This window comes from Pteropus alecto, unplaced genomic scaffold (assembly GCF_000325575.1).
Source record: "Pteropus alecto unplaced genomic scaffold, ASM32557v1 scaffold38, whole genome shotgun sequence".
NCBI classification, from domain to species: Eukaryota; Metazoa; Chordata; class Mammalia; order Chiroptera; family Pteropodidae; genus Pteropus; species Pteropus alecto.
The window spans coordinates 4,906,194-4,932,166 of NW_006442512.1; the positions used below are offsets into that span (position 1 = coordinate 4,906,194).

General features: G+C 39.5%; 1 protein-coding gene across 2 annotated transcripts in view; it reads left to right on the forward strand.

Annotated features, from left to right (window-relative positions):
* The first annotated feature begins 22,882 nt into the window (after positions 1-22,882).
* UACA (uveal autoantigen with coiled-coil domains and ankyrin repeats) overlaps positions 22,883-25,973 on the forward strand; it is a 79,828-nt gene continuing 76,737 nt past the window's right edge. For both annotated transcript variants that reach the window (XM_006922669.3, XM_015597740.2), the window contains exon 1: positions 22,883-23,137. In XM_006922669.3, the coding sequence (XP_006922731.2) occupies positions 23,057-23,137 (81 nt within the window). In that variant the 5' untranslated portion in view covers positions 22,883-23,056. The remainder of the gene's footprint in view (positions 23,138-25,973) is intronic.

Consider the following 25,973-nt stretch of genomic DNA (forward strand, 5'->3'; position numbering starts at 1 on the left):
GGGACTGGTTAAATAAACTTAGTACTCCAAGTAATAAGGTAACATGCAGGCATTAAAATGATGTTGAGAAATGTATCTACAGTCACAAAAAATGTCAGGTAAAAGAAGGAAAGAAATCACAACAGTATATACAGGATTAACTCATTTTTGTTGAAAAAGATACATTCGTGTGTTTGTAATATATATTGTATGTATAAGGTGCATTACATTATGTGCAATATATTGTATAGGTATAATAATACAAATATATATTTACTTAAGAGGGTATTCTAATTTTCTAACATGGTGTTACTAGTGATTATTTAAAGTAGATGAAATAATGAACATTTTACCTTTTGCTCTTTTTACTTACCTATATTTTCTAATGTTTCTATAATGAACGGTGGTGCTCTTAATAAGAAAAAGCAATAAAATAAACTTTATTTTGAAAAAGAGTGGGGTTGACTGTGATTATCCAAGTTCAATCATGCTGAAGAATTCTGTAAGGAAAAACTGCTCCCTTTAGAACAGAGAGCGGAAGCCTACGCCCTGGGGTGAGAGCTAGGGCAGCAGCTTCTCCCTTTTACTTGGCCGGTGTGAGCTACATAAATATCCTCTTAGCCCAGCTCATGCTCTGGCCTGGAGTTACTCATCTCTAGCTTTCTGGCCTCATTTGGACTCACTCTTCAGACATCATTTAAAAAGAATTTCTGTTTAACCACAGCGCCCACATGAAGAATCCTACTAAAACTTTATTTTAACTAAGTTCTAGCAGACAGATGTCTTAAATTAGCTCCACCGGCCTCAGAGGACACCTCCAAATCCCCAACTTCCAGAGCAGTTGTTGCTGGTGGGCCTGACCAGCTGGGAGAAAAACTCCATTTTATACACACACAATAACTCACTGACTCACTCACTGACTCACTCACTGACTCACTCACTCACGCATGTATATACACACATACACATGCACGCGCACCTACATCCACAGGGTCCAGTCATCAATTGACTACATGTCCCTTCCTCTGCTTGAATTCCCGGTGTGGATTGGAGGCCACAGAAGGACTCAGTCTGACTGAGCTGTGGATAAACCGCACTGTCTCGTTGGACACTCTAACATTCTTACTGCATTTATGGTGGCCTCCACTCTCTCTTTCTTTCCTCTGAATGCTGATTTTTCTTTCCGGTTATCTTTTCCCTCAGACCCATCCAAGGGAAGCTCCCCCGCCCCTCTCAGCACTAAGAGACTTTTGCATGGGCTTTGACGTTCACTTGGCTAGCCCCTTGGGGACGCCTTCATGTGCTGTTATTTTTCCTTTTATGTTTAAGGTCCCTTGGGGCCCCCTTGACCCTTGTGGGCTGGTTACACTGGCTCCAGCCTGGACTCCACTGTGTGTGACCACAGCAGTGCAGCAGGGTACGGGTGGTGGGAAATGGGGATGGGGGGCTTTCCCGCATTTTTTAAGATAATATAATAAGGTCATGGTTAAGACTAACATGGAAGTATGTTAGAGGAAGCTCGATTGTGAGACAGACAGAGAAAAACAGCTCCCACTACCCCACCAACCAATGGTGGAATGCTGCTGTCCCCAAGCCCTGCCACTAGGCATGCTCCCGCACTTCAGCTCTGGACCACCCCTCTGCCTGTGACAATGAAGGTCTCCCTTTGATTTCCTAAGAGTCCCCAGGCTTATTTCCCACAGATTCCCTCTGCTCCCGGCACCTACAGTCTTTCTTTCATTGTGTCCCTGTTTAACCCATGGCAAATCGGAGTCTAACCTCAGCCCTCTGTTGATTTCCAAATAGCATCTCTGCATCATGAGCTCAGTAGCTCCCATGCCTGGCTTCCTGGGCAAGTGCTTGAACTCCTTCCCCACTACCACACACTGTCTTTCTGACATTTAAGATCTCTCCCACTTCCTGCCTCCACATCTCTTTGCTCTCTCATTTCTTAATCACAGCATTTACATTCACCCCTTTCTCTGAAGCGCAGGCACCTGTTCTTCTTCCTTCAGCTCTCACTCAACTGTGAATGCCTACCATCCATCAGGCAAATCATCCCTCCTGAGCATCAGTTCAAAGGTGAAGGTTTGTGTCACCCTTCCCATCATCTTCCTGGCCCTCACAATCCTCCTGAGCATCAGTTCAAAGGTGAAGGTGTCACCCTTCCCATCATCTTCCTGGCCCTCACAATATGAGGCTTGAGGGAGCACTTGATACAGGCTTCTAATTTACACCTAGCATTTTGAATCATAATTAGTTGTCTCTCCTCTGGCCAAAAACGAGCTTGGTGAGGGCCAGGAGTCGGTCTTCCATGTCTGTCTCCAGCTCCACTTATTACTTATTTCTTTAACATGAGTTTGAACAGATGTTGAATGAACTTGTGCTGGATGACACTGGAGATAAGACTGAGTAACGCCTAATAGTGGACTGATTTATAGATTTGTGTCCCCAGTCAAGAGGAAAGCTGAAAAAAAGACTGCATTGGGCAGAAGGGAATTCATCTGAGGTAAGTGGGGTGTGGGTGTGATAGGTCAGGAAACACCTTCCAAAAGGGGAGAAGTCCCTGTGAGCTTTCCCCAGGGGCCTGCTTGATGAGGCCTACCCTATCTTACTCCCTGTTCTTCATTCAACACCATTTATCCAGCACTGACTATGTATACAAGGTCCTGAATAGGGAACCTGAGGCACAAATCAAACAGCTTGTCCAAGGTCCCCCAGCTAGTTAGTGGAAGAACTGGAAGACAAACGTGATTCTCACTCCAGAACCCTCACTCTTCATCTTGATGCCAAATGTTTGAGATGAAGGACTTCTAGTTGCTTTATCCAGCCTGTAATCTTCTGGGAATCTGAATTCCTAGCAGCTGGAGTTTGTCAGCCTTTAGAGCAGCAGAGAGAAGGAACAAAACGCGCTCCAAAGTCTCTAGTGGGGTTACCTGTCTAGTTGGTTCCCAGTCTCGGCTGATTCCTGCCGGTGGTGCACAGGCTGGTCATTCGTGGGGACAAGTGCATCTACCTCCAGTTCTTAGGACAAACAATGCAGCAATGCTTGGCTGAAATGTTTGGAAGTGGTGTTAGCAACCCAGACTTGGGTTTCTGAGACTTCCTAGGCAGCTGCTCCCTTGGATCATTCTCCTTCCTCCTGCCACCTGTAGTCTAAATTTAGTGATAACCATGGTAAAGTCACTTTGGCAAGTCACTAAACTATACCATCTCATCAGGGCCACTGTGGGGTTGGGGGGTGGGTTGGGAGCCCCATGATAATTGTCTTGGTACGGTCTCCTGCACTATGGGCTTTAAAAAATGTCTTTCTTTGCCTATATAAATAATATACAATTTGGAAAATGCAGAACATAAAGAAAATAAATAATGTCTGCATTCCCTTCGCTAAGAGGTTTTATTGTTAGTATTTGAATCAAATTTTTTCTGATAATAATATAATCTTATCAATTAAAAAACAGACAAATATGAGCAACAAAGAATACCAGCATTCAGAAATACCACATTTTAGTGTATTTCTTTTCAATGTTTTTCTATTTACATTTTGTTTACAAAGTTAAAATCATACCACACAACCAATTTTGTATCTTGCTTTCTCCACTTCCCATTTTGCAAAATAAGCAGTCTCCAAGTTGTTATTTTAAACTCTTTAAGACCATTTGTTAACACGATATTTCACTGTTCCCAAAAACCATGACTTACTTAACCATTCCCTTATTCTGGAATGGTTGCTTCCTTTTTTTTTTTTTTTGCAATTACAAATTATGCAACTTGATGGTGAACATCTTTATGCCTGAATTTTAATGACATTTAGAATTACTTCCCTCAGATAGATTTCTACAAGGAGGGTTATAAGGTAAAAGGCTATGAATATTTTTAAACGTTGTGATCCTTATGCCAGAATGTTTTCCGAAAGAGCTAGGTCATCTTACATGATCTCCCCCCAAAAGTGCAGGGGAGTGAATAGGCAGCATTTTTTGTGTAAGTGGAACAAAGCTCAAAGAAAGACAGACAGAAATTGGATTCACGGGCAAATTTTAGCCTAAAGGGAAAGATCAGAATGGGAGAGAGTGAAGTGTCAGCTCTTGCAGGGAACTTTTACAAAAAGATTATGGAAATGAGAGCCTATAAGGACTTCTTCCAGGTAAAATGGGGAAGTTACCAGCTTTTCCTCTGCTTATCTCCTGGGGCAATTCTCTGTCCACTTCTCCTAGGTCAGAGGGCTGAGCATTGGCACCAGCCAGCTTCCCTGGGGACAGAGAGCTTGCCCTATCACAGTCACCTTCCAAAAAGTAGAAACACACCAGTAGGAAGAGATCTTAAAGATTCTTTGTTCCAACACTTCATTTATCAGATTAAAGTCTAGAAAAATAAAGTGACTTGCTGAAGAAGAGGTTCAGAGCTAGTTTGTGGCAAATCTTAGTCTAATATCCATATTTCCCTCCACATTTGATGACAAATAAAGACCTTTGCATGTCACTTAAAGTCACAATCCTTGTTACATGATTTCTTGTACACATGTATCCCTCTACACATTTCCTTCATTAAGTTTTGAGGGTATTACTAATGTCACGTAGTTGATTATAGTGCTTAGAAGGTATTTTTTTAAAAACTGATAAGTGTCAGAGTTTCTTGACTGATTGGTATATATCACTAAGGTAAATGGTTTCTCAAGTCTTTGCTAAATTTCTGGATGCACTTAAAGGAAGTTAATTAACCTGAGGTCTCCATCCACCTGTGCTCTAATTCATCCATGTACCTTCTGCTCTTGAAGCATCATGGCACGTCATAAAGAGAATTATAGCATGTTGGTATGAGTCTTGTGGCCTTTCTCCTTTGATATACATTGAAACACCTGAAATAGGTTGAACTTCAGCTATGACCCTGCTGTTAAGAACTTATTCAATGCTGAATTCAAATCTTATTTCTTTCAAGAAAAAGAACAATCCTTTCACCTGCATAGGCTAAAGTGTTCACTTTCTTTTCTAAATTTCGGTTGTTTATACCAGTGGTTTGAATAACCCTATTTGAATATGATAATTCTTTTTAACTTAAAAAAATGTTCACGGAACTCACATGACAGTAATTGTTCTTTTAGCACTGATTTTAAAAGTTCATGATGATCAAAAAATAACATGAAATCCTAGCCTTTAAGTGGCTACATATTCTGCCAATCACCATGCAAAATTGAAAAATAAAGTATATGCACCTTCTGGATTGGCTGAGTCATTTTACAGATATAAGGATTTGTGATGCTTAGTACAAATCATGGACTACAAGGGATCCAAAGTCCAAAATTTGCGAACCACTGGCCTATTGCATTTATTTATAATGAACCACAAGTCAAAGGATGTTGCTTGTGTTGTCCCGTAACTCTTCAGGATAGATTATATCCTTCATTTAGATTGAATACTTCCTGAGGACAAGAACTTCCACCTACATGCATTTGAACATCTACAATGCTAATAGTACAATTAATTAAGAACTATTAATTGAGCACTAGCAATGTGCAGAACATTGAACTTGACTCTGTGGATGATACAAAGTGTAAGATCCAGTTCTTACAGCCTCATTATAGAGACATGACAAATGGATGAATTTGCCTATATATTTGTAGGCAATAAATGGATTGAATAATGGGTTTAAGAATTAACTCTCTGAGAGCAAGGCTTGGGAAATAAAGTAACAAATTACTGGCTAAACCCTATAGGTTACAGAATTAATTATGAAATTAATTGAACAGACCCTAAATGCTAAGACTGCAGGAAAAAAGAGTGTGCTGATGAGGAGGAAAGCTTTGTAGAGAAAAGCTTTGAGTGTGAACCTGAAAGATGGTTAGGACGTGGCTGCTTCCTTCGGACATGGCAGGGGCTCAGAGAGTAACTGAATGAATGCATGCATAAGAAAAGCACTTTGTGCCAGATAGGCACAAAGCGAAATTCTCATTCTTTTAAAGAATAACATATTTTTTTTTTCTGAAACACATAGGAGTCAATTTCTTGAAGGGAGCAGTGAATGAAGAGGGGAGGTATTTTTTTTTATTTTCTACCGAGAGTCTCGAATCCCATAATTTTTTAGAATGTAATTACTGGGGTCCAGAGGTTAGAGTATTGAGGTTCCAATGGTAAAGTGACTTGTCCTGGATTGTAACAATCATTAGTAGCAGAGCTGGGACTTAAACTTTGGGTGCTGGGCTTTAAGTCTAGCATCTTTCCTCTCTGTCTTGCTACCCCTGAAATTTCTTCTCTTTCACTGAACTTGTTAAAACAACTTGTCTAAAATAACTTTGCCTGAGGCTAACTCTTCCCACCACCTTCTTATTCTAATTACAATGCTGGACTGGCCTTTTTTTTTTTTTTTTTTTTTCTTGCTATATAAGCATGCCCTACTTAGAAATTAGAAGCCACTGCTGGGTGGTTTCAAAGAGACTGTATTGGCATCCACTGTTCCAAAACCATACTTGTAAAAGAAAAACTTAATTACAAAATCCAAACTGTGGCTTTGTGGAGTGTGATCTCGTGAGCGTGGATGGGTGATAGGGATAGTTCTGGAGAGGCCCTCTCCACTGCCATTAGTTTTCACATACCAGAGAGAGCTGCCTACTCTGGATACCACAAACCAATTAGGCTGAGACCCTTCCAGGAAGCTGCCACCATCTGGGTGGTCTGAAGAGTTGGTTGGTGGGCACTGGGATCCTTCTGGCCAAGGATGCTCAAAGCTCAGAAACCTGAGAGCAAAATTAACTCCAAATTCCTTGGCTGTCTGTGGGCTGAAGTCAAGCTATTGGTACAGCCTGTTCCATTGTGAAGTAACTGGCAAATTCTTTGCCAAGAGGTCTCGGGTTCTCCTAACTGTGGATTTTTTTTTTAATCTCAGTGATAATTTTCTTCATCACTATCAAAGATTCCTGGGCCTTCATGCTTTCTCTTATCTGATCTTCACTAATAAAGCCTTGCTCTCAGAGGCTTAATTCATTAATCTATTCACTCGACACCTATCTACTGTTCAGGATTAACATAGTGCTCACCTGCAAAGTGAGAGAGTTGTGTGAAATGATCCCCTTGCATTCTATCGGTATTATTCAGGGTTCGAGTAGGAGACAGAAACCACACAGTACTTAGAACAAGAGCCATTTAATATAAAGATTTATTAACTAACAACAGAGAACTAGGTATTCAGGGTAAAGTAAACTCTGAAGAACATTGGAATAGCAGATAGAAGGAGCAGCTTAAGGCCTACCCTAGGGCCGAGGCAGAGTACCCAAGGAAGGGACAAATTTAGAGAGTCCGCACCCCCAAGACCGAGATAAAGATCTTACAACTGTAACCCAATGGATGGCACAAAAACTCTTTGAGGTGTAACAGGCTGGGGCTGCCACTGGGGTGTTAGAAAAACGCATCGAGAAGCTACCTGTGGGGGTACTGCTGAAGCTTACTTGAGGTGAGTGTGCTTCCCACATTGGCCTCTGCCATAGCAAAGCCACAGGAGTAAGAAGAAAAGAAAGCACACCAGACCAGGAAGAGAGTATCCTTTTCCCCTTGTGTCCTGCAGTATCCCTCCAGAACCCTCTGCTGATAGCCCTTAACATCAAGCCATAAGGTAAAGAGAAATGTTTACAGCATCCATCTTTACTACCACACACTGGAGATGAGAAGCAATATATCAATAACTGGTACATTATCATTCTATAATATATGATTCTTCAAGTTATTCAATTTTAACATTAAAATTTAAATAAATATATATGAAATAAATGAATCGCTTGTATTGTACATTGCCTAGACATGATCTTAGCCTATTCTAGTCTTTTGTTACCTCTATTTCTCAATACTTAATGAATTGCTTCAAAATAAAACCAGCCTAGAGTAGGATGACCTTTGACCTTAAAACTTTAAACATGTCATAATCATGTTTATATATGATTATAAACATCTCTATATTTCATATATAATTAGTTATTAGTACTAACTATGCTCCTTTCTAATGACAGCAAATATCTCAGAGGAGAAATAAGATCAAGAGCGAAGTCATCTCAAACCAGATATCAAGAACCAGGAGAGCAACAGAAACTGTGATAAAAGTTTGTAGAAAGGAAAAAGATCCTTAGGCTGAAATGGTCAAAGAAAGATTTGTAATGGCTGCCAGATGTGAGGTGAACATTGAGTAATGGGCAAAATTCATACATTCAAGTACGAAGGAAAGAAACCAAGATGTAGCTTCAGAATGAGAAATGGACTAACTGGTCCCTTGACACCAAATTTGCTAGTCTAAAGTTTGAACTGAGCCAGTCAGTGGCCAAACAGACATGTGATGCACCTAGAGCAGATTCCAGGGCAACCAGCATGCAGGACTTCTGAGAGTCACTGGATCCCACAAGGCCATGTTCGAGAAAATAACATTTACAGACCTTCCTATCATTTAGATAAACCCACAGTTCTCATATCAGTGGGTTGAGCTTTTGCAAGTATAAAGGATTTACTGCTATTGTAAACAACTTCTGCTCTGCACGTTATTTAATTGAAATATTGAGATACCAAGAACGAAGAGCAAATAAATATCTCAAGTAATTGTGATCAACTGTGCAAATACAGCCTTGCCATGTTGCATGCCTTAAGTTTATTTGCTCTCTCATGAATGAAGATTGGGCAGAGGTGTGGCTTAGAAGTGTTATAAGCAATTGGACAAGTTGTGTGCTGAATGAGGATGACAGTTAGAAGGAAAGTGGTTGTTGACCTCTGTCGCTGTCACTTGCTCTTAATATTTACTGACATTTGACCTCTGTGACTCTAGAATTCTCTGGCCTGTGTTCTAAAAGCTGTCGTTCCTCAGTCTCTGTCTTAGGCTTGGATCGCTCTACACACATCCTGGGCCTTCCTGTTCATTCCGATGGCTCAGATTACCATGTACATATGCTGTAACATCCAACTTTTTAACTTCATCTCCAGACTGGAATAACATCCTTGCTCCTGGATGTGGATGCATTCTAGGCAACTGTAGCTCAACATATGCCAAGCTGAACAAATTTTCTTACCTCCACAAACTTGTTGCTGCTCCTATGTACTCTTTTAGTAAAAGGTAATATTATTTCACCCAGGTGTGCAAGCTAAAGACCAGAAAGTCATCCTTAGCCTCTCACTCTTTCACCTCCCACATCCAAATCAGTCACCAAAGCTTATTTATTATCATGCATCCAAAATCTCTTAAATATATCTCCTAGCTTCCACCCTACTCTAGTCCATGTGCCAGAGCCTCTAACCTGGACTATGATAGCCTCTGAAATGGTTTTTAATCACGCAAATATTTTACTTATTAAAAAGTTATATTAAAAAAGATCCTGTCAGATATAGGCTGTGGGAATGTCCTTCTGATTTGGTTTTGGTTTGCATCTGCCAGGGGTGTTGTTTACTTGAGTACAATTTTTAATGCATGTTTCTTGGCTTCAAGGTGCCTAGTCCATGAAATTAGTATAGTTTCAACCACCCCCCCCCCAAATGATATGAGGATAGCATGCGGTTAAAAGTCCTTAGTGGAGACCTCCTTTTGTGTTTTTCCCCCGAATATTTGCTCAGTATCATACTAGTTACTGTTATTTGTCATTGTAGAAAAGGCTAGCACAACTGGAAAATTTGTAATTTTGTAAAATAAAGTGCAGCCTCATCTGTCGGTTGGATTTTAGATCCTTCCATGTTTATGCTTAACCTTGGTACAAAGTGTGGTAAAGATTTTGCTATTTAAAGGTCTTGTTTTCATAAAAGCAGCCACGCTGATGACATCTTAAAGCACATAAATGAAATATGTGGTGATATACTGAAATCAAACAGGAAGCAGGGCATCTCTATCAACCCCTCTACACTAAGGAGAGTCTGCTATTCCCTCAGGACCCGTCACTCACACGGCACGACATGGGGCTCTAACACGCAGAATACAAGGGAGGTCACCTGTGTCAGTCCACATATTAAATACTAGTAAAGTTTAATTTCTTTCTTATTTTTCTTAGAAAAAAAAACAAGCAGAAATAAAAATTTCAATATTTTCTTCCCTTTCTTCAAAGGATTATCTTGTGTACTTGAGCGGGTCTCGTCCTACTTTGTAGATCACTGCTTTATAGAAGGGTGTTACAGGTTGAGCTGTGTCTCCCAAAAGTATATGTTCAAGTCCTAACTCCTGGTGCCTGTGAATGTGACCTCGTTTGGAAATAGGGTCATTGTAAATGTAGTTAAGACGAGGTCATATTGGGATAGGGTGAGCCCTTAATCCTATATGACTGGTGTCCTTATAAGGAGAGGAGAAGACATGCCCAGAAAAAAAGATGTAGAGACATACAGGGAGATGGCCATGTGATGAGGGAGGCAGAGACTGGAGTTAGGCATCTATAAGCCAAGATTGACAAGAATTGCCAGAAACACCAGAAGCTAGAAGATGCAAGGAAGGATTCTCCCCTAGGGATTTCAGAGAGAATATGCCTTTTGATTTTGAACTTCCAGCCTCCAGAACTGCAAGACTATATTTCTGTTGTTTCTAGCCACAAAGTTTGTGGTACTTGTTATAGCAGCCCTGGAAAACTAATACAAAGGGAGATCCATAGAAAATCAAAGAAAGTTCAGAGAGATAGCAGGAATACCAGTAGGGCAAGGTGACCCAGAAACCTGGGCAGTAGATTGCTCAGAAAGGAGGGTATGGGCAGTGGTTTCAAATGCTTCTGGGAAAACAGGAGGACAGGAGCAAAGCCACAGGAATGTGCATGGGAGGGTTGGGAGCTGAGAGAGGAAACGCACCTTCTGTGAGGGGAAGTAGAGGATGATTTACCTGGATGGGTTGGGTGGGGATGGGCTGTCAAGAGCCCGGAATGCTTATTCCTTCTGCTCTCTTGGGCTTCTCTCTTCTGGCATCTGAATTTCTTCAGCTGTCTTCTGGTTGTTGTAACACTCTCTACATTACTTTCCTTAAGATTTGCTTGTGACGCACGTCTGGGTTTCCAGGTTCCCCATCTACATTAGTATCTTTACGCCATACAGGACCAGTCACATTCTCTCTGCCTTGGATGCCTGAAATTATTTCTACCTCATTTGAGTCACCACTTTAGGGCCCTATAAATAAAAGTCTAATAAGTTGTTGCATCTCTATTTAATAACATACTAAGTGGCTGTTGGAAAGATTGACATTGTCATATAAAAAAGCAAAGTGTAGAAAAATTTGTCTTTGGATGCCTCCATTTTTATATAACAGAGTTGTATATACATAGACTTAGATTATGCGTAATCTTGTTAGATTAGACATGAGGAGGGCAAGGAAGATAAACTGACCCTGCTCCCAGAGAGAGAGCCCCACTTTCCTTGAAAGGATCAGATATTATCTGTGCCCAAAGAAGAGATTTCCCCTATAGGAGCTCACTTGGAAGAACAAGTGTACTCATTTATTTATTCATTCAGTCATTCAACAAATATTAACTAAGCAGCTACTTCATGCCCTGGGCTAAGTGCTAGGAATATAGTGAAGAACAAAAGTAAGACAGTTTTTGCTGTCAGAGAGACTACAGTCTTTTTAGGAATTCAGGCTTTTATAATGCAGTATGATAAATGTCAAGGGAAAAATGCATGTTTTATATTCTAAATGATTATTTAACTACATGTTAACCACTGAATGTTATAGGCAGAATAATGACCTGGATAGATGTTCACGTCTTAATCCTCAGAATCTGAATGTGTTACCTCATAGAGCAAAAATATTTTTGCAGATATGATTAAATGAAAGACTTTGAGATTGAGACGTTGTCCTCGATAGTCTGGGTGGGCCCACTCTAATTACACACCTCCTTACAATCAGAGAACCTTTCCTTGTTGATTTCTGAGTTAGAGGGAGATGTGATTATGCAAGCAGGGTCAGAGAGATGCAATGGTGCTGACTTTGAAGATGGAGAAAGGGGCCATAAGTTAAGAAATTAGAAGCCTGACATAGATCTCACTGGGCTGGAATCAAGGTGTCAGCTAAGTGTGTCTTTGCTTTAAACACTTAGCTGACACCTTGATTCCAGCCCACTGAGATCTATGTCAGGCTTCTAATTTACGGAATTGTGTTGTTTTAAGCCACTAGTTTGTGGTAATTTGTTACAACAGCAATATACTGAGTTATTCTATGTGTGTGTCAAGTTGAGTAAAACATGCTCCCTGTCCTCAAGAAATTCACAATTTATCAAGGGAGAGAGACATATAAACGGTATAATAAAAGTGCTAAGACTGGCATGTATACATGGAGCTATGCATATAAAATTAATTTGGAGACATCAGTTAATCTTTCCAATCTAAGAAAAACTTCTGTTGATTTTATTTTCTCCACCAGCTACTACCCCATTCTCTCAGCCCCCTTTTGCACGACAGCTTCTTGAAGGAATTATCTATTACTATAGTTTCCAATTTTTCTCCTCCAATTTCCTCTTGAAGCCATTGTAGTCAGGCCTTTGTACCTGCTACCCCAACAGCTCGTACCCCATCACCAATGACATCCACAATGCTAAACCCAATGTTAATTTTTACTCCTCACTGGTACAACTAATTAGTAGCATTGACACAGCTAACCATGCCCTCCTCCTCGATATATTTCCTTCATTTGGTTTTCCTACCAGGCACTACACGGTCCAGATCCCTGGTCCTCTAGTCTCTCAGGTCCTCTCCTCCATCTCTTGCTCTTTTTCATTCTGTTCCAGCCACAGTGGCACTTATCACTCTCTGATCTTTGTCCTTTAGGGATAATGATTAATCTCAAGGAGTTCGAAGAGTGCCTAGAACTTAATAGATGCTCAGTAAATATTAATGAATAAGTGAGTAATTTTTCTCAATCACGAGCTCTCATGTTGTTTACTGTTCCTCTTTCAAAATACTGTTTGTTACTTCCTTTGTTTTTTGAGATATTTATCTAGAATCTCAATTTCAGACAGCTTTGACTAGATTTTTGTATAATGACAAAAGAATCTGGTGTCCCTATAATGCCAGGAACATTGATATTAAAAAAAAAAAAATAGGAGTCGTGTCTGAAAGAAAACTTGATTCCACCCTGGAGTCCTGTTTTGATCCTGGATTCTAACCTATGCTTGTTCTGACAAGTCTCAGAAATGAACCTGAGTAGACATAATTCTGAAAGTTCACATGACAATCACCCATGACTTTATAAATGCACCATTTGGTGAGTATTCAAAATATTAAATGAATGTGAAACTGGAAGGTCAATGAATCCTTTGTTTAAGATGGCATTAAGCTAAATCTCTGTGCGTGAAATGTTTTCATATAGAAAACTCAGTCATTTACATTGTCGAATAAATCAACACCAACTTCTCAGGCACTTACTTGAGGAAGCTGTATAACTACTGCTTAGGAACATAGGCCTGGAACTCCACAGACATATTGAAACACAGGAAGTAACCACTCTAAATCTCTGTAAGTGATTATATCGTATTCACTTTATCTTTTAAATATTTTGGAGAAAAAAGAGAAAATACAAACACCTATTCCTAACCCTAACATAAAATACATTAGAGTCAGTACAGTTGATGGCTGGAGTTCCCTTTTTGTTTCACTTAGTCCATAGGAAGGGGGCTATCATTCAGACCAGCCGAAGTTCCGAGGTCTCAAAACTGTCGTTGCTCGACGTACCCAAGGAAACATGAGGTCTGGTAGTACCAGAAAAAGTCAAACTAGTTTCTTCCTGTGGTATGCTACAGCTCACATATGAGAGCAAATTGATAATTTTTAAAGAATTTTTATGAGCTGGTTGATGTCCCTTTACTAGGTTGAACTCCATGGTGGAAATATTTACAGCAGAGAAATTAGCAATTTCTCTGTTAGCAAACCAGGCATCCCCACCACAACCTCCCCCCACCCAAAAAAAAGCCAGCTGTTAAACACTTTACCAGTATACCAGTGGTTAAGTATTTTCTTTGACACATTTTATGTCAACGAGAGTTTCTAAACTACCATTTTTCAGTTTTGGACTTTCTATCTGAAATACTTTAACTTTCTATAGTGAATTATTTACAGATATAGGTCATTTATATAAGTTTTGCTTTGTAATTTTTATCCTCCATGGGAAAATTATTTACGAACATGAATACCTTATTAAGTTTTGGTTTTACATTTATTTACACAGCTCAATTCATAACTACGTGGTGTGATTATTAATTGCTGACTCTCTGTCATTCCCATTTCATGGAAAACTTCATGGTCTCCAATATCAATATAAATTAGCCTTTGTTAGCTTCAGCTTCATTATTTATAAAACTAGGATAATAATAATACATGCCACTCATTTAGTTGCTGGGAGTATTAAAAAAAAATAAGACATGCAAAGACTTTAGCTCAGTGCTTGGTAATATCTCACTAAATTTTGGTTATTATATAGTAATATTAGCAGTAGTACATTGTGCCATAGGATCCACACACACAAAAGGCAAGACGTGGTGGTTTGGTACACAATTATTTTGACCAATCCCTATACAGTTTAGGAACACAAATTGACCAATGCTTGTTGTTTGGTGCTTTAGATAATAGGAGTCCTTGTCTGAGCTGATCCCATTGCTGGTAGAAAGATATAAATTGAGAAATTATCTTCATGCTCTCAGAATAATATTGGAGATTTATTAGATCAGGCACACCAAGTTGATATTTTAGAGTTGTAAGACTGAAAAATAATAGCTTTTTCATACCTTCTCATTTCTCTTCAAACTTCCTAAAACCCTGTTTCCTCACTGCCCATCTTCCTTTTAACTGATGATTATGATTCTTAATAAAATAGTAGCAATCCAGTTGAGAACTTCTTTTCTTTCCACTATATATACCAACCTAAATGTATCTGTACCTGTATTTTTTGCCTTCTTTCCTGTTACTACAGATGATGGGTCCAAGCTCCTATCTAAGGGATCACATCCCTTTTCATCTGCTCAAAGTGTCCCCCTTCTCTGTTTCATCAGTCCTTCCCCTTCTGCTGGATCATTCTCCTCCTAGCTTACAACAAATTTTAACAGCTCACACCTTAAAATAAAAAGACTCCTGACCTCTTGTCGTTTTCCAGCTACTATCTCCATTTCTCTGCTCCCTTTCACACCACATGGTCAGAGTCTCCGCCCCATTAACTTTCGTTCTCTCTTAAACCTACTTTAGCCAAACTTCTTTCCCCCAAATTGATGGAAACTATTTTGTTAAGGCCATTCATAACATCCATGATGCCAAACCCAACAGTCACTCATCTGTCTTCATGCTTCTCCATCTTTCAGCAGTATTAGGTAGGGCTCACCATTGAAAAAGCATCCTCTCTTGGCTGCTGCATCACCACATTGATTTTCTGCTTGCTCTCTAGCCATTCTCTCTTGATTTTCTTTGTTGGTGCTGGCTACTCTGCTTCTTTTCTAAATGTTATGATACCAAAATCTGGGCCCTTGGACCTCTTCTTCTATAATAGATCTCATCTGGTCCCATGGCCTTAAATTCCATTTATTTACTCTTGAGTCCCAAATCTGTGTCTCCTGCCCCAACCCTCCAATGAGTTTTACTCTTGCTATTTAGGCCATCTTTTTAATATATCCCACTTGGATGTGCAATGGGAAGTTCAAGCTAGCATAACCAAAATAAAACTCTTGACTTTTCATACAAAACATAGCTGCCATAGTCATCCCCATGCGATAAATGACACCACTGTCCGCTTAGTTGCTCCTCACTTTGTCTCCAATCTAAAAGCAAGTCAGTTCTATTTCTAGACTATGTCCCAATCCAGTTCATGCCCTCCTACTTTCCCTCTTCATTATTTATGACCAATTTTCTCCCCTAAAGCAGAAAGCTCTTTTTAGTATATAAATAAGATCCCATCATGTCCTGCTTAATTAGCTTCCTATTAGAAAATGATCCAAAATGCTTACTTTTGCCCACATACCCTATTTGTGTTTGTTCCAGCCTGCCTCTCCAAATTCATCTAGCTCATATTCTTCTCCCATTATGCTCCAGCCACACTAGCCTTCTATATGCTCCTATGACATGCCAAGCTGAAACTCTCCCAGAGCTTTTGCATTTGTTGTTTCCTCTGCCTGGAGTGTTCTGCCTCCACATCTGTACTTGGCAGGCTCCCTTCTGTTATTCGGACCTTAGTTCAAAGTCTCTTCTCCAGAATGACCTTCCTTGACTACCCAATCTACAGTAGTCTCTTTCTCCCTTGTCCTCTAGCACAATATTCTTTTTATTTTCTTCATGTCCACTATCTGAATTTATCTTGGTCACTTATTTGTTTGTTTACCTTGTCTTTTCCTTTCCAATAGTCTTAGTGGAATTTAACTCCTTGAGAGCACATCCTTTGACTAGCTTGTTCTTTGCTGTTTTCCCATCATTTGCATATAAATGTATTTACATATAAATTTGCATACAAATGTATTTACATATAAATTATATATTACTTATAATTGTCTAAGACATCATTTGTGACTAACCAACAATTGGTGTATGAATAAACGAACATTCTGGACACCTAACAAAGATATTTCTAAATACTACAATAGTAAATGTAGTTGTAGAAATTGTTCACTGCACTGCTGACTGTCTTATATGTAAAGAAAGCCACAGCCATATGAGAACTTTATCTTACAATGCAGAATCAGGAAAACTTGACGTCTATTGAAAACTTGCTTTGCCTTTCCTTTTCCATTATTAAAGCTGTCACTAAATCCTTTCATTTTTGTTTTACTCTGGCTATTTAGAAGCCAAAAACCAAATTTCAAACTCGAGGACAACAATAGTAGTAAACTAAATTCTCCCTTCCTTGGGCTTCTTCCCTACTTTTGTTATATCAGATATATGATAGTGAAATTTGTTATAAGTCTTTTTGGAGAGAAGTGTGATTTAGACGAAAGCATTTACAGTGTTCACATTCGGGCGTAGGCTGAATAGTGCTGACTTGGAACAATGTAATATTGGACGGGAGCTTTCTGGTTGTGTTTATGTTATAGTGTAAGCAAACTTTACTGTTGTAGGTGATTTGCTGTGATTCACATTTAGGGATTCCCTGAGGTTACTTTGATTGGAGTTTACTTGCCTAATAGAAGCCCAACCCTCTGGGTGTTAGGGTTTTCAAGTTTATTTGTATTTGTTGGTTTGATGAGTGTTACTTCAGAGTTATGAGCTGAAAAGTTGATGGCTCTTGAAAGTTTATTATTTACTCAGAGATCCATGTCTTAGTAGTGAAAGAAACATGCCTTTTAGTTTAGCTTTAAAATGCCATGCTTTGATCTTAGGTAAATTCATGGACAACACACTTCTAAGGTTCAAAGGAACTGGTCTTAATTACTATTTAGGTCTAGCGATAATTTTGAAGTTTATGGAGCATAATACATAATGCTTCTCCCTAGCATGGAAAAATTAAAATGTAACCCTCTTGAAGTACAGAATATATTAGTATTTTAATTTATTAGTTATTTTATATATTTTGCTAGTGGCAACAGCACTCATAAAACTATAATAGGAAAAGCACATTTTGATCCATTATTATTGAATATCTTTTGATACCTATACTAAATCGATATAGATGATGCAAAGGATATATATGTGGTAATCCTTGATTATATAATGGTGAACAAATCTCTTCGGACAATTAAAATATGCTTTTAAAACAGGTCTGATGGCTTCTATGCAATGTGGAATAAAAGAATTGTACCTTAATTAAAAATTTTCTCTCAAGCATTATAATTAATGATTACTTAACAATTCAATAAAAAGTTGTATTTTAATTTCTAATGATAATTTAAACATTGGTGTAAGTAGTTTTGAAGAAGGGGCATGGGGAAAATTTTTTCATAATCTGTTCTTTTACAGGAAGCAAAAGTTCGAGTCTTTTGGTAACCAAACCCAAACATATATATTTATCATATATACATCCTGTATGATCCTATGCAAGGAACTAATTTTTAAGATTAACCTTTAAAAATATACATTTTCCCCCACATTTATATGGGCTCAATTTTTAAAATAAAAACTAGGACTTGCATAAAGATGTATTAATTTGTAAAGATATTTTATGAAAGAATTCCAAATAGTACATTAAAATATATAATGTAAAACATAATCTTATATATATGATATAATAATGGTATATAATACATAATAAACTATGTTTACACATAACTTTTGAGAACATCTACATATTGGTGTATTGCCTGTGACCTTCCTTTCAGCATAACTTAAGCCACATAATAGTCAATAATAGTCAATAGTAATTTTAACTTAAGTGACTGTAAAACCATTGTTAAACATGTATCATAAAGCTGGGGTCATTTATCAAGTGCTATTGAACCTAAGACTTATTCTATCTGCAATGTTCCTTCATTAGGATGAATAGCAAAGAGTGGCAAGGAGTAACTGGTGGTATAATAGTCGCATAATTTACTAGTAATTTAATTATTTGGTCAAGAGTATTTTCTAATATCTTGCCAGAATTTAAAAGTTCCCTGGAGATCTGGAAGGAAAAAATGATGAGGACAAGTAAAACTATCATTTAAAACCTACCGAGACAGACTTTATTTGCCACATATTCAATTGAAAAGCAAGAGACTTTTCTATTCAACTTATCTGACAGTGCGAAGTCCTGAAAGTCTTTTGACTCATTGTTTGTGTATATCTTGGTATCTTGGCTAAGATAAGAAAACTCCAAGGTCCAGGAAAGTTTTTTATGGACTCAGAGGGTTACTGATCCCTGAACCGAATTCCTTACATTTATCTGGGCTCCAGGATGAGTAGCCTGTTTCAAAAGAGGCAATCAAGAGCTTCTGGCTTTGAACCATGCACACTCAGGACCATCAATCTTGTTAAAAAGAAGCCATTGGTATTTCCAGAGCTTTGTGCAATCAAGACTTGATAACAAAGGTTAATTTTCACCAAATAAAACCGGTTGGGTTTTCTTGATGTTAAACATGAATTCAAAGAAATAATTGTGGTTATCTCTACTGCTTTTAGGTGTAAGCTCGATTTTGCCAGGGAAGTCTAGTGTTGTTCTTGACTATGCTCCCCGCTTTTTTGTTCCCTCTTTCACTCATAGGTGTTATAGGTGAATGGCAGTCTGTAAAATGCCAAAGACAGATGGATGGGTGAAAAGGGGCTTTCTTTGGTTGGCTCAAGATTGACTTAGTAGAGTGTGAAACAACCCTGGAGGTGGAGTGGTGAGGAATTAAAGAAGTTTCTGTAAGAGGGAATTGGCATCCGAGAAGTTTTAGTACCGAGTAATCAATAAAACTCACACGAGTGTCTGTGGTTATAAGGAGCAGAAGCTATCTCCTCTTCCCACTTTTCTTCTTCCTACTATAGTTTTACAGGAAGGAGTCACTGGAGAGCTCACTAAAAATGCAGATGGTTTTAATGTTAGTGCCAAAGATGACTTATTCTTTTTAAGCTCTCTTATGCAATATGTTTTAGTTTCGACTGTGGCAGGAGAAGAGGGTGTGAGAACTGCTTCAGGTCTTTCATTCCTGGGGCTGCCATATGAGTTGTGGGTGGGAGTGCCCTTCCTCGTGACCCCGTGGCCACACGTGGCTCTGTCAGCTATCTGCCTTGGCATCTGAGCTGGAAGAGAATGACTGATGTCCTGTGCTCCTCCACAGAATTTTTGCTTGGCTTCGTTGGCCAGGTTAACTGGGGCTGCAAGGAGTAGAGGGAAGCTCTGAAAATAAAGAGGGAAGTCATTGGATATGGAATTCACAATGGAAGCTGGTCTTCTTGTTTGAAATGGGATTGTTTTACATGTTAATTTTCGATTTTGTGTGTTACTTATTTGTTCTCCTCCAAGAAAGATATTTGTTATTTTGTTGCCATTATCATCGCATGGTTATCAATGAGCATCTCCCAACTTCGCTTTCTTATCTGCTCTGGCTGATCCCCTGGGTATCCTCTGCTTCCCGGGTGTTCCTTCTCACCTGTGTGCACTCACAGAGCTCTACCCAACCTTGGGTACTCTCTCTGCCTGCAAACTTATTTCCCGATCTTTTCCTTCCCTGAATACCACCCTCATCTAGGATCCTCTCATACAATTCAGTAAGTAGTTGTTCTCCAGTTGAATCATATGTGAGCTTTGTTCTCCAGTCTAAAATGACAACTTCCTTGGTAGCGGGAGCCAAGGGATAGAGCTGGTAAAAAGACTAACTTTTACCCTTTTGTATTACTTGTGATTTCTTTACATTGCATATAATTTAAAATGATTTTTAAAAATGCATTTCCTTTCTGGTTTCACATACTGCAAAACATAAAAAACAAACTGAAAAATTCTTATAGATTCAGAATGGTAAGAAAAATCCATCAAGGTTTGAAAGCTACTTTTTGTTCTGAAGGGAAGATAAAAATAGATAATACTGATAATAGTTAATAAAACAAAACAAACCTGTCTGGCTGAATGCTAATAATAGTGATTTACTTCATGTAGGGGGCTTCTAGATTAACAAAGAAAAAGCCTTACTGCATATTCAAACCAGTGCTATTTACTTAGCTGCTCTCAAATGGGAATAAGCAGACATCAGCTATCAAGTTTCTAGTTTGGAAAAATCCATAAAGGCCACTGGACACAGACACCATGGGGACATCATGCAGACAGTTCATAAAAATAACTTGTCCAACATTTTTGGAAACTGATGCAAGCTGTACTTGTGGCTCTGCCTGTTTCATTTGCTTTATCCAGTAACAACTGAAAAGAGCCAGTTACCAGGACTATGAGAACTTGAATGCTACAAGAGACACCCAGTATTCACAATAGGGGAATTATCAATCCTGTGTTACATGAGTACAGAAAATAAACAGCCAGAATTCACTCTAATAACCAAAAAAAAGAATGCATCAATCTATTCAGAAGTATTTCTTGAGCACCTAACACATGCTAAGCATTCTAGAGAATTCAAACATATATCGGTTATTCCTTGGTTTTAAAGAGTTCAAAGTCTAGTAGTGAAGTAATGCTTGTTCAGAACAAATGTGTTAGTATGATATGAGAGGTACAATTTAACCATTTGGAGGATGGAGAGATCACTTTCAGTTGAGTGATCAGAGAAGGCTCTATTAGAGAGGAGGGTACTTGGAACAAATGTATGATTAGAAAAAAACCTTTTTATTAAAGTATAACACACACACAGTAGGGTATATATCATAAAGACTACAAGCTAATTTAATTTTCACAAATTGAACACACTAGTTATGTAACCAGTACATAAATCATATGACCATATAGGATAGTATAGAACTCCAGCAGAAGTCACCTTGCGCCCTCTTCCAATCATTCTTGGGAGGAGTAGGATTTTGTTGGATGAACATAGACAGAAAGAAAGAAAATTACTGGAGGTAGGATCAGCATGCATAATGATGTGGAAATTAAAAGACAAGATTCGTGTTTGAGGAACAGGCTGAAGAGTAATATGCTTAGAGTGTCAGCTGGAGAACAAGGTTGGGTCCACAGAAACTTAAACGCCAGGTGGAGTTAGATTTTATTCATTAACCATTGAAGGTCTTTGAGTAGGAGAGGAATATTTTGTATTTTGATGATGGTTGGTAATTTATTGGTAATGGGGGAGGTAAAACTGGAGGTTGGGTGACTGGTTGGGAGGCTTCTATAATATCCAAAATAATTTTGGCTCTGCAGTGGTAGTTAAAGAGAGAGAGAGTAGCTAACCATTCACAGACATGAAAATGAGCCAAGAAAAAGTGAATGGCTATAGATCTTGAGGAAGAAGCCCAAAAAAATTTCCTTCTATAGAACTAATCAAGAGAAAATTATTTACTATTTTGTCAAGAGTTAATAGTCTTTGAAAGCTGTCTCTCTTACAGAGTTCTGAAAACTTTCTTACAGTATTTGAATAAAGAATTGAGTTATTCTAAGGAAACTCCAAAGAAAGCAACTGACCTTGCAGATAAAGAGTTGTTCTTTGCATGCTAGAATAAACATTTTGCTGGGAAAAAAATTGACTCTAAGGAAGACTTTTGATGATGTCACGTTAACAGCAAAATATTGTGTTGCTCATCTGTTTATTCATCCTTCCCTTAAGTTATTCTCATTATCCAGATTTATGGACAAAATGAATTAATTTCATTGTATACTTTTACCTGTAATGTTTCTACAGGAAACAAAATTATTTTGGAAGTAAAGGTCATAATATATTTTTTCTTTAACTACTTCTTATATCACTTTGGCCATGTGGATAATTTTTATTAAAGGCAACCCCAGCCCCCCGTATTCTATTTCTTTCCCTCCAAAGCAGTGGGTTCTTGACTCAACAAAAAATTACTGAGTACCTAACCTGCGCTTTTACTATAAGGTTTTTCAAAATCTGCTCTTTTCTGTCTGTTTTTCTGTACCAGCAATATCTTATTCTTAGAGGAGGTTTGTTTTTGGAGATTTTGATCCATGTGATTGTTTCCAGGTACTGAGGTTTGTGTAGTAAAACATCGGTGGATGGAAGGGAAGTTGCTCTTGAAAGTCTGTGTGTGGAGGTAACCTGGAGTTTTTCTGGTACTCACACACACACACCCGCACGCACGCGCGCGCGCGCGCATACTCACTACAGGAAAGGAACTTTACTTGGGAAACAGCACGTGGGTGGGAAGAGGAGGGGAGTCTTGGAAGATGAGAGCTGGCCTAGGCTGGACCCCATGCTCTCTGCAGACCTGAGGCCCCACCACCCAAGGAAACGAGCGCCGGGGGTCTGGAGCCTGGCTCTGGTGTCTCACCACAGCGCAGGTCGCCCACCTCAGCAGCTCCCCGAACTGAAGTTCCAAACTTTTCCTCCAGCGGGGAGAGGAAGGGTGTTATTAAGTTAGAAAGGGAAGTCCCTCCCCCTTCCAGGGTTCCGATTGGCCGGGACCGACCCCACCCCCGCCAGAGCCGCGGACGGATTGGCTGGTGGGGTCGGGGGGCCCTACCGAGGCTGGTAGCCGTCGGTCGCCGGGGGCCGCCAGGTGGCAGGTGGGGCCGAGACCGCCGGCACTGCTGGCTGCTCCTCCGCCCGCGCAGCCAGCCCAGACTTTAAGGTTCGCGCGCAGGGCAGTCGCGCCGCGCCCGCCGGGAGCGGGACTGCCCTGACTTGGCCATGAAGAGCCTCAAATCCCGCCTGAGGAGGCAGGATGCACCCGGCCCCGCGTCGTCCGGCTCTGCCCCCGCCGCCAGCGCGGTGAGTCCCGCGGCCCGTGCGCGTCCCGGGCTCCCGGCGCTCCCTTCCCGCGGAGTCTTCCTCTGCTCCGAAGCGGGCGCTCCTTCCTTGGCTTTCCCTCAGCGCGCCGGGCTCGGCGGCCGCGGCGACTCCTCCTCCCTCAGGCCGGGGCTCCGCGTTGGCATGGAGACCCTGGGGACCCTCCCCTCCGCCACCCCCGGGCCTCGCGGGACCCCTGCCACGCCCCTTTCCTCCGGGTCTCCGAGCTCCTGGCGCTTCGGGATCAAATCGCTCCCTCCTCAATCCGGTGTGCCTCGGTTGTCCCCCAGCCCCGACACCTTCCCGGCAAACTCCGGGGCTTGTCCCGCTCCCCACGAATGTTCTGTCCCGGCCCAGCTCCGCGGGGGCGACGGCGTGTGTCCGTCAGTCCCCGGGGCTGCGGGCCGGGCTGGAAGTTCGCGCCCTGCGTCCAGGTCGGGGACTCCGGACCTTCTGTGAATCCGAGACTCGGAGCATTGAGCGGTACCGGCCTGGGTAGATGTCTTCTACTGGCCGCTGTTGTCCTGTCACTGGGACAGTTTGATTTCTCAGTGAGGCAGATGGACGCGGGCATAGCCGGAAGGACAGAGCCCCAGTGGGTAGTAGCCTTGGGAGTGGTGAAATTGGAAAGTTAGTCGCCCTGCTGGGCCGTGTAAGCCTCACCTGTACGACAAACCTATATCACAGGATCAAGTCTCACCGTGGGGGAGAGACCTCCATTCTGCGTTGATGTGCAGCCCGCCCTCAGTGTGCACGCTAAGTACTCAGGGCCTCTCTTTAGTTGGCAGGAAAACAGAAATCTTGAGAAACACCAGACTGCATATGTTGGGATTTAGATAATTGGCAAGTTAGAAGAATGGCCATATCATCAAAATTCTATATTATCGAAATAAACGTTATTTAAACAGTCGAGTCAGAAAGGTAAAGGAGATGTAATGCTCCAACTGCCCAGTTGCCCATTTGGAGTAATTAAAATGGACCTTTATACTTTTACATAGATTTTACCAAATGATTATATGCTTTTTATGAGAAAACTAATCTGCTTTTGCTTTTGAGTTAATTCAGAATTGTGTCTTTCTCCCTATTTCTAGGATGGTTTTCTTGGATCTAAAGGGAATTCTGGTGAAACTAGGCTCTTTAATTCCCAATTAAAAAAAAAAAAGGATAGTGTCAGATGGCATATTTGATGATTTGATATTGTTTACTAAACCATGAAGTTGTTTTGTAAGGATGTAGAAGGAGAGATTACTTTGTTTCACATTATTTTTTAAAATAATAATTGGAAGAAATGTCATTTACTGATATCAAAGGTCACTAGTTAAGTTAAAGATTCTGCTTTGTAGTACAGGCTGTGTTTTCAGCTTTAAAGTTATACTTTTCTAGATTTCTTCACAATATTTTCCTGTTTGGTTTACACTAAGGATTCACATCCCATTTGGAAGTTAATACACCTTAATTTTATCCTTTTTTTTTTTCCTTGAAATGCAGAGTGGTTTTATTGGTATTATCAGCATGCCAGTTTGCATTTTATACATTTGAAACATGAAGTGCTTCTCTCTGAGCTTAAATCTTTAACATATGCTAAACTGAGCATTTTATTATTTTTCCTAAAATAATGGAATAAAAATAAAGAGAAATAGTATAAAAAAGTAGAACCCATCTGCTTAGAAAAAGTGAACATCTCTCAGTTTAAGTTAAATATTATAATAAGTTTTATAAAGTAGTAAATGAAAATAAATGAGTGTAATGACTAATAAAACCAAACTAAGCATTGATAGAATAAAATAAATGTACAGAAGAAAAAAGTTTCTTCTGTTTTTTAATGTATAAACCATAATCCCCGATGTCAGATTTGGTCATATATGTACATATTATTAAGACTGAGCATCTTTTTTTCTTTATGCCTTCAAAAATATTTAAAATTTTGTTTGCTTTTGAATAGATAATATAGCACATGGCTTAATATTTGAAAGAAACAAAAATATTTACAGCAAATAGTCCTCCACCAGAATCCTTCAGCTTCTCTGTCTCCTTTTCTTAGAGGCCACTGGTGTTATCAGTTGCTTGTGTGTTCCTCCAGAGAAAGTTTAGCAAATACTAGCAAATCTAAATATTTCTGCATATTCTTTATAGAAGTGGTTGCATACTGTACTTATTGTTCCATATCTTTTTTAACTGTAAATATCTATACCCATTCAGAGCATCTGCATTCAAATCTTTTGCTATAATATACAATACTCTGATGAATAAGCCTGTATATGTTTCAGGTGTGTGTGTGAACACATGTAGGATCAGTTCCTAAGAGTGGAATTGCTGGTTTAAAGGATACATGCATTTGTAATTTAGTAGAGTTAAATTCCTTCCATGCATCATGTACCCAGTATGTGAGAAATTATTTTTTTCTGCTTTTGTTTGTATAGAGCTTTTGATCTTTTTGAGCCTGATAGGTAAATGTGGTATCTCTGGATAATTTAAATTTGTATTTGTCTTATTATGACTGAAGTTGAGCATCTTTTCATAGTTTTAAGAGTCCCTTGCATGTTCTTTTCTGTGAACAATTTATCCTTTCTATTTTTTTATTGAGTTGTTGATTTTTTCCTATTCATTTGTATATACTTTATGTCAGAGAAATTAGCCCTTTTAATATGAATGTTTTTTCTTAAATGGTTATTTATCGTATGACTTCGTTTATAGTGGCTTTTGCTATGCCACCATACAATTGAATTTATCAATCTTTTATTTTGTGACTTTTAGGTTTACGTTATATCGTAGCCTTTCCACTCTGTAATATTAAGCAAAAAAAAAAAAAAAGCCCCCT